The sequence below is a fragment of the Anomaloglossus baeobatrachus genome, chromosome 2 (genome assembly GCF_048569485.1).
Source record: "Anomaloglossus baeobatrachus isolate aAnoBae1 chromosome 2, aAnoBae1.hap1, whole genome shotgun sequence".
In the NCBI taxonomy this organism is placed as follows: domain Eukaryota; kingdom Metazoa; phylum Chordata; class Amphibia; order Anura; family Aromobatidae; genus Anomaloglossus; species Anomaloglossus baeobatrachus.
Genome location: NC_134354.1, coordinates 48,278,478 through 48,287,713, shown reverse-complemented (window position 1 = coordinate 48,287,713; position 9,236 = coordinate 48,278,478). Strand labels below are relative to the sequence as shown.

Here is a 9,236-nt window from a genome sequence, read left to right as displayed (position 1 = left end):
AGGGGGGACTGTTGAGGGTACGAATTGAGTAATCTAAAATACTTAATTCAGCCATTTCATAGACCCAAAAATGTGGTTTAGTTGATGTAACCTAAGAATTTATAAATGTTTTTGTCTCCTACTAACTCATATATGAATATATTCAGTGATTTTCCTTAATACAAAATGCTAGTAGCGAAATTGGAGGGAACCCCACCCCATTTTTTTAGTTATTTATTTAAGACGTGGGTCTTCTCTATTTTGCTAACCCGTCAAAGTAAAGCAGGCATTATCAGGTAGGGAAGGGCCATGGATATTGGCCCCTTCCCAGCCGGATATCAGCCCCCAGGTGTCTACTTTACCTTTGTCCGATTATCAAAATAAGAGGGACCCCATGTAATTTTTTTTTTTAAATTTAAATTAAAGGCTTGGGAGGCCAGGGAAATCCATGAAATTGTAGAAAACCATGCCCAAATGAATTGGAACAGTAACGAACTGCTATTAATCTTTGCCAGGTACTGACTACAGCTCACATCAGAACCACAGCATTTAGCTGAGCGTACTGTTGAGCCGCGGTTCTGATGAGAGTTGCAGTCAGTACCTGGCAAATGTTAACAGCTGTTCTTTACTGTTCTCATTCATTTTAGCGCTGTTTTCTACCATTTCACTGATTTCCCTGCCCATCTCAGCCCTTAATAATAATGTAAAACAAAACTTTTCAGCCTCCAAACGCTGAACTTGAACATGGACATACCTGAGAAGTCCACGCTTGAGTTTGAGACACGGACGCTAGGTGTCCAGTATGAACACCAAACTTCACTATTTGGGTTCGCTCATCACTAGTGGGCACAAATGGTGATTACCCGTACAGCACACACATATATGACCTGAAAAGCTCTTGGGTAGAACTGATATTACCAATATATGGTCACTGTATGGTGGTATTATCAGGCCTAGTACAGTGGGTTTGGTTTAAAGTGTTTAAAGCCCCGTATGGGCTTTTTTTAAATTATTGCTCTGCGGGGCTACTTTGCTTATCTTGACTGTGTGGGTAAATTGGGAATAAAGGCCTTGTAAGGGCCTTTTTTAAAATTGATGGTCTGTGGAGAATCTCTGAAACTCATCTTTAAAATTTTTTGTTTCTTCATTTACTTGCTATCTAACCATAATTGCTATGATGACCGAAACCCTTTAAGTCATTTGCAGAGCCACATTTGTTTGCAGGGCAGTTTTCTGCTCTTACCCACATTTAGCTTCCTTTTTCAGCCCCCTAGCCCTTACTACAAACATTTTACAGCATAGAACTTTGGGTCCCCATTGAATTGTATGGCGTTCGTTGTCCAGGGTCAAGTTCAGTTCCCGAACCAAAATTTTTTTTCAGTCCGTGCAAGTTCGGGGAACCCAAATATCCACGGGTCCGCTAATCCTTACTAAAGACTTTTAATAGATATGAAAGAATTCAACTTGTATTGTACAAAAATTCATATTCTTCCGAAAAAAGATTTTTTGCAATTTGCCTGCCAGCTGCAGCCACAGTTTTACTTTAGCTTTCTCCACTTGCAGCCATCTTCTGTCTTCTTCATCCTGGGTTGGAACTTCCAGCTCGACCAGGCTTCTGATGTTTTTTGGGCCGTGGTGCACGTTGTCACTGATGTTCATCTCCAGAAGCAATAACTAGACCTGGGCAATGCAAGTCATAATGTTCAGATATCATGATGTGCACCATGACAGTATGGTGTGCAGTGACAAACATCCTGGTCAAAGTGTAGGTCTCAGTCTCATTGTGAAACAGGCCAAAGTGGATGTGCATGATTAATGGGAACCTAACATTTGTGGCAACTATAAGCCACCATGTGTTTAAAGACTACATAAAATATTCCCTCCTGAGTGATATGTACATTCTACTGTATTGTAAAGAGTAACAAAAGCTCGGATACACTGCAACATATTATTTACTGACTTCTTTATTTATTTCATTCAAGATGGGTAAAGTAGAAGTTCAATTAGAAGTCAATATTCTTAAAAAAATGCCCCGATATTAATGATATCAAAGGGCGATAGGACTCACAAAGAGTTGGCCTTCAGGACTCAGGAGAGGAAAAACCCCCAGTGGAGGAAACCTCTAGGGAACCTTGACTGAAGGACTGCCCTTCCCTTGGGCTGTAGATGGTCATTGATGAGAACAGAAACCGAGCCTGGAATCTGTCTCGTGGTGCAGTAGGTAACTCACATGTTCTGTGAGTGCGTCTAGCTGCATAAAGTCCAGTACATATAGTACCCAGTGGTGGAGAACAGAAACCGAGCCCGGAATCTGTCTCATGGTGCAGTAGGTAACTCACATTTTCTGTGAGTGCGTCTAGCTGCGTAAAGTCCAGTACATATAGTACCCAGTGGTTGAGAACAGAAACCGAGCCCGGAATCTGTCTCGTGGTGCAGTAGGTAACTCACATTTTCTGTGAGTGCGTCTAGCTGCGTAAAGTCCAGTACATATAGTACCCAGTGGTGGAGAACAGAAACCGAGCCCGGAATCTGTCTCGTGGTGCAGTAGGTAACTCACATGTTCTGTGAGTGCGTCTAGCTGCATAAAGTCCAGTACATATAGTACCCAGTGGTTGAGAACAGAAACCGAGCCTGGAAACTGTCTCGTGGTGCAGTAGGTAACTCACATGTTCTGTGAGTGCGTCTAGCTGCGGAAAGTCCAGTAAATGTCGTATCCGGTGAAGAGAACAGAGACTGAGCCCAGAATCTGCCTCGTGGTGCAGTAGGTAACTCACATTTTCTGTGAGTGCGTCTAGCTGCGGAAAATCCAGTAATTGTCGTATTTAATGGTTGGGGTCAGAAACCGAGCCCGGAATCTGCCACTTTTTGTTGGTGTAAATTTGTCGTCTCCAGCTGGATCCCATGTTCTTTGTGGGAACACAGCGAGACGCCGCTCTTCCTCACCTGCAATATATGTTACAAAATCAGCAAAACAGTAAAGATTAATATATGCACATGGATACAGAATATAATGGCTGGGGCAACAGAAGAAATTTACATGTAATCCATAATCTCTAGATTATACGCACTATGTAATACATAGTTTGCATTATTTAATGTCTATATTCAGGTATGTTGTACACCCTATCAGTGATGTGATAGGAATAGTACCCTTCAATATTATTTTTTGATCTTGTATGAGCAGATTACAGTTTTCCAGCAATCCCTCCCTCATTGTACATATACAGTGCTCCACCCTGTTTCTTACAACCCCTTGAAAAAGCTGTGATGGCGAAACGACTGTCAGAGTTGAAGTGATGGCCCGGCATCTCTGCTACTATAGCATGTCTAAACGTACATGGCACTGCCATAAGTATTTGTTATTCATTTTGTGCATTAATAAGGCTTAGTATCAGTAGAAGCACTTACTTATGGCATTTGGTAGTAAAATTGATTTCCGATATTCAGCAGTTTCTATTAAGCAATCAGCTCTTTTGATTTAGTACATTTCTATTTTATGCCAGTATTGCTGTATGTGCATATTGTGATCATAATTAAATATTCATCTTATTATTTTTGCCATGACCACCCACTCTTCTTCGTGTTTTTAGTTTTAGCCAAGTGATCAGCCATTTTTCTGATTTCTTAAACATAATTTATATTGTTCTTTATCATATATGTGATTGAGGAATGACAACAACCCATTCTCATGTAGACCAGCAAGTCTTGGCTCACACCATAAAGAAAAATAATGCTTTCGTTGTTTAGGTCATTAGTGCCCAATTTCTAATTATTTAGCCTATTGCCCGTTAATACTAATACAAAATATATATCATAAAACATACGTAGAAGCACTAAAAACTTACATTTGGTTTTGGCCGAAAAAGGCCAGAAGTTTCTGACAGACAGATGTCGTGGAGGCTTTAGCTCTCGCAATGTATTTTTTTTCGAGGACCTCTCTCTTTTCGGCCATCGGTTCATGAGGAACATCATCACTTGCAATATTAATTGCACCCTCTCGTTCTTCTGTAAGGAGTAACATAGAAATTAGCATTAATAAAATGAAAGCTTCTATATATTTTCTAAAGAATATCAGTATTATATAGATTTTATAACCTTTAAAGATAAGTGTGAAAATGGAAGAAGGATCAACCACCAGTTAATCTCTTTCTTATATATATATATATATATATATATATATATATATATATATATATATATATATATATATATATAGCATTTTTTCTATTAAATACTGGATATAAAAACCTGAGGACGTACTGTTAGAGGCGATGATCTCATCCTCATCTGGGACATTATTGATGATTACGCAAAAAGGGCCAGGCGTAGAGATGTCGATATCTTCAAAGACATCTTGATTTTCGTCCATCAGTCCTTGAGGAGCATAATCAATTACATTTGTGATTCCATCCTCTTGTTCTTCTGTAATATAAAACCTTGAAATTAGCATTACTAGAATACAATTTCTATATGTTTGTTAAAGACCCTCCCCAGTGTTTGCTTTTTATTGAGTGCTGCTTTAACTCTAAGCCCCCTGTCCCGTTCTTATACTCACCCTTTGGCATTTTCATGCTTTTTCAGTGCCCCTATGGTCCCAATCGCCATCTTGTGGCTGTAATTTCTGACTGGCAAGAAGTCAGAAGTTACATCACAAGCTCCCAAAGCATCTCTATGAGTCTATGAGAGCCGGAACAAGGCCAGAATGAGGCTCTCATAGACTTATATTGAGTTGTGACCTCTGGGCACCTCCATAAAACACTGGAGCTGTCAGCAGGTCACAAATCACAGGAGACCGACCGGAATGCCAGTGATAGAAGATGAAAGTTGCAGCAGATGAGTATGAGACACGAGGCAGAAGATTTAGGGCGGCTTTGCACGTGCGATGTCGATGGGGTCAAATCGAAAGTGACGCACATCCGGCGTCGCAGTCGATATCGCAACGTGTAAAACCTTTTTGATACGATGAACGAGCGCAAAAGCGTCGTTATCGTATCATCGCTGCAGCCTCCGACATTTCCATAATGCCGGTGCAGCGACAGGTACGATGTTGTTCCTCACTCCTGCGGCAGCACACATCGCTGTGTGTGAAGCCGCAGGAGCGAGGAACTTCAACTTACCTGCCGCCGGCTGCAATGAGAAGGACGGAGGTGGGCGGGATGTTTACATCCTGCTCATCTCCGCCCCTCCGCTTCAATTGGCCGCCTGCCGTGTGACGTCACTGTGATGCCGCACGACCTGCCCCCTAAGGAAGGAGGCGGGTCATTGGCCAGAGGGACGTCGCACGGCAGGTATGTGCGTGTAAAGCTGCAGTAGCGATAATAATCGCTACGGCAGCTTTCACTAGATATCGAACGTGCGACGGGGGCGGGACTATCGCTGCAGCATCGGTAACACATTGTTACCGATGTTGCAGCGTGCAAAGCCCGCCTTAGACTTAAAGCCCCACTTCAAGAAGAATATTAATATTCTATAAGTTTTGTAACAGAAGAGTATGAAAACAGAAAGAATAAACCACCGATGTGAACGCTATATATAGGGATTAAACACTTCTTTGAGAGACTTTATTAATTGGCCATTTTTCTTTCTGTTAAGGCTACTTTCACACTCGCGTTGAACGGCATCCGTTGCTATCTGCCACCTTGAGGAATTACGGTAACCGTTGCAGGAAACCATTTGATTTCTCATACACATCAATTAGCTACGGATAGCAACGGATGGCCTTGTGTTGCATCCGTTAGTCGACGCCGCGTTGCATCCGCCTGGCGGATGGAATGCCGCATGTAGCGTTTTTCTGCGCTTGGCGAAGTGTCAAAAAGCGTAACCTGCAGGATTCCGTCGGCATCCGATGTTTTTGTAATGGAAGCTTATGGTGGCGGATACCGTTACAATCTGTCATTTGACGGATTCAGTTAACACAATCGTCTTTACACAACTGCGCATGCCCAGATGTGTAAAGTCAAGAAAAAAAAACTATAACAGATTGCGTTATTTTATACAATCCGTTGCATTCGTTGTGCCACTATATGCAACGCATCTGTTGCATGTGTCACACAACGCAATGCAACGGATGTCGTTCAACGCAAGTGGGAAAGTACCCTAAGACTTTCTAAAATCCTGAGAACTTACTGTCAGAGGCGATGGTCACATCCTCATAGTGGTCGATATCGGTTATGACATAATGAGGGCCAGCTGTAGAGATGTTGGTTTTTTCTATGACAGCTCTCGTTTCGGCCATCGGTCCACCATCATTTAAATTCGTCATTTCATCCTCTTGTTCTTCTGAAACACAAAACACTGAAATTAGCATTAATAATATGTAAACTTTATAGGTTTGCTAAAAATATAATAATTATACAGGTTTTATCATCTCTTAATGGTCCAGTTAAGTATGAAAATGGAGGGCCCAAACCTTCAGAGTAACCGTTACGTATTGGGTTTCTTCACCTACATCCTCCTTTTAGAAATAATTTGTAGTTGGAAGCTTTTTTTGTTAAATACATGTTATAGTACATGATAAAAGCTGGAAAACTTACTGTCAGAGGAGACGATCACATCTTCATATGGGTCCATATTGATTGCGACAAAATGGGGGCCAGACATAGAGATGTCGGTGGTTGTGAGGACATCTCTCTGGTCATCCATGGGTCCATGAGGAGCACCATCATCTATAAGAGGTGTTTTCTCCTCTTTTTCTCCTGTAACAGAACATTGAAATCAGCAGTACAAAAGGAAAACCTTCTATACATTTCTTCTAGATTCTTCCCTCTATGTCTACGGTACATTCACGTGCAACATCTACTAAGAAATTATTTTTACTTTTATGGGTTTTTTTTTCTTTTTAATATATGTCATGTCTTGAAAGAGACGGATCAGAATGTCTCTAGAGTAATTATCCAGCTTTACAATGTGGACTGCGTCCATCTAATATATAAAGCTGTGTGTGTGTGTATATGTGTATGTCCGCTAAAGGAATCCGCACCGTCGCATTTACAATCACAAAATTTTGCACAGACACCCCATGTGACTCAGGGAAAGTTATAGACTATGTTTTGACGTGGAAATTTAACCCCGCGCTTTATAGTTACTCTCCAAAAATCCTGCCTCCATTAAAGTCAATGTAGCTGCAAGCTATTAGGTTATTAATAGGAATTGTAATTGGTTGCTATAGGAACAATGGACATTCAGAGTATAAGAAGCTTATGTGTGAGGTAATAAGATGTCGGTGGGGAGACAGATAGAGAGAGACAGACAGAAAGAGACAGACAGGGAAAGAGACGGATAGAGAGACAGACAGACAGAGGCAGACAGACAGGGAAAGAGACAGACACAAGGAAAGAGACAGGGAAAGAGACGGGGAAAGAGACAGAGACGGGGAAAGAGAGAGACAGGTTAGGGAAGGAGACAGACTAATACAAAGACAGACAGTGACACACAGACAGACTGGGAGTGAGACCGTTACTATCCCGGGCAACACCCGGGTACTACAGCTAGTCATAATATAAAAGCCACCGAGAAGTCTTTGTATAGACCCCAATATTACTGTCGTTTAGGCCGTACTTACCGCTAGGATTAGCCCCACTCTTTATATCATCATCCGTGGAATTTCGACTTGTAATCTGTATCCAGAATTTACTCTTAATCAGATGTCTATAAAAGGATAAAACAAAATTCAATTGATAAAGTAAGCCATATCTATGTTCTGCAGAATCTTATAAAGACATAGATTTTTCTTCATCTATTCCTATCTGCAGTAAATTTTGATATCTCTGACAAATTAGCCTTTTTTTCTCTCTAATTTACCGAAAAGTCCATTATGCCTCCAGCGGGTCAGACCCAGTTTAGGAGCCACCAAATCGCTGCAGTAGATTGTACCCTTTACTGAATGGTGTGATAACCTGAACATGTGATATATCATATATAGGCTCTTGTGTGGCCCATAATTCATTATAAGACTTACCCACATAAGATGGCACAGATGAAACCAAGGAAAAATCCACTCAAGACTAGAACGGCAGCAGATATGTATAATGCTGTATAGTATTCTAAAGGGAGAAAAGATGAAGAACACATCAGATATTTACATAGTTACTTAGTTACTTAGGTTGAAAAAAGACCTAGGTCCATCTAGTTCAACCTTCCAGAGCTACTAATATATACATTATATTTTGCACCTAATTTACTTAACCAAACCTAGGACCATCCCTCTGAGTAAGGGGACGCAGACACAATACAGATCTGTCCACCATAGGTTCAACCGGCAAATATTTCTCCGGACTCCTCCATACACAGGAGTGCTAACTCTACCGACCGCACCTGAGTTCTCTGTAAGAATGCCGCTGGTAGACTCCTCTGGGGCCGGCTTATTTAGCTGAGAACAAAAGGAGCAACACTTGGAAATTGGACTGTGGGCAGTGCTGCCGAGATTGGCTCTCCTTAGTCTCATGTGTATAGGGAGGCCTGAACAGATCAGGATAAAAGTAAATGGAAAAATTCCCCAATTACCATAAATTTGTAATTATTTCCCCCAAAAGTATTAATAAAACCCACACTGATGGAGATCAGGGACACATGTGACTTTTTTTTTCCCACTTACAGGGGATCTTCATTCAAGTTTACAGTTTGTTTGAGGGCCTGGAATAGGGAATAGATGATGGGAGAAGACTCCTAAAATTATGATTCCTCCATGAAATGTATCATCTAAGTTACTAACAATAACCCCATAATGACTGAATATTTGGTAAAGAACTTACCTTCAGGGATCAAAGCCCTGGAATCATGGCGGCTGGTGTTGATAGGCGCGCCTTCTACAGATGCTAATAGCAAACTGACAAATAGAAGAATTGCAAATTGCATTTTAGCCGGGAGGAATATCGCTTGTTGTGTAGTACACAGTCAGCCACTCCAGACAAAGCCTCTGCCTGCAGCGTCGCTCACTAGAACCACACGGGCAGTGACATCACAATGGTGGCCTCATGTGACATCATGGAACGTGACCATCATCAGGAGAAAAGTAGTAAATGCAATAGGCAGGGCAATACTAGATAACTGAAGGATTAGAGGATTTTCTGATTGATCCTTATTACACAGATAAAGTAGCCCTTACATCTGTAGGTCCAATCCTGGATTAAATACAAATTGAATTTAGTGTTAGAAACTAATTATTTATATATAAATAAATAAATAAATACCAAATTAAATATACATAAATATATACCATAATATAAATAAATGTATACCAAATTTATATATATATATAT

General features: G+C 40.9%; 1 protein-coding gene across 1 annotated transcript; it reads right to left on the bottom strand.

Annotated features, from left to right (window-relative positions):
- Positions 1–2,589: 2,589 nt before the first annotated feature.
- On the bottom strand, positions 2,590–8,932 carry LOC142282541 (uncharacterized). Its single transcript, XM_075332988.1, has 8 exons — positions 8,730–8,932; positions 7,937–8,021; positions 7,541–7,626; positions 6,513–6,674; positions 6,106–6,258; positions 4,240–4,401; positions 3,825–3,984; positions 2,590–2,922 (listed from the first exon to the last, which is right to left on the bottom strand). Exons 1-8 carry the CDS (start codon positions 8,830–8,832, stop codon positions 2,919–2,921), a joined length of 915 nt encoding a protein of 304 aa, XP_075189103.1. The 5' UTR covers positions 8,833–8,932; the 3' UTR covers positions 2,590–2,918.
- Between the last annotated feature and the right edge of the window lie 304 nt (positions 8,933–9,236).

Bases quoted from the DNA above. Each gene is read 5' to 3' on its own strand.
- LOC142282541 (XM_075332988.1), bottom strand. From the start codon at position 8,832: ATGCAATTTGCAATTCTTCTATTTGTCAGTTTGCTATTAGCATCTGTA. The intron at 8,022-8,729 runs GTAAGTTCTTTA...TTCTCCCTTTAG, and splicing joins CAGGGCTTTGATCCCTGAAG to AATACTATACAGCATTATAC. The intron at 6,259-6,512 runs GTAAGTTTTCCA...TTTGTGTTTCAG, and splicing joins TGTGATCGTCTCCTCTGACA to AAGAACAAGAGGATGAAATG.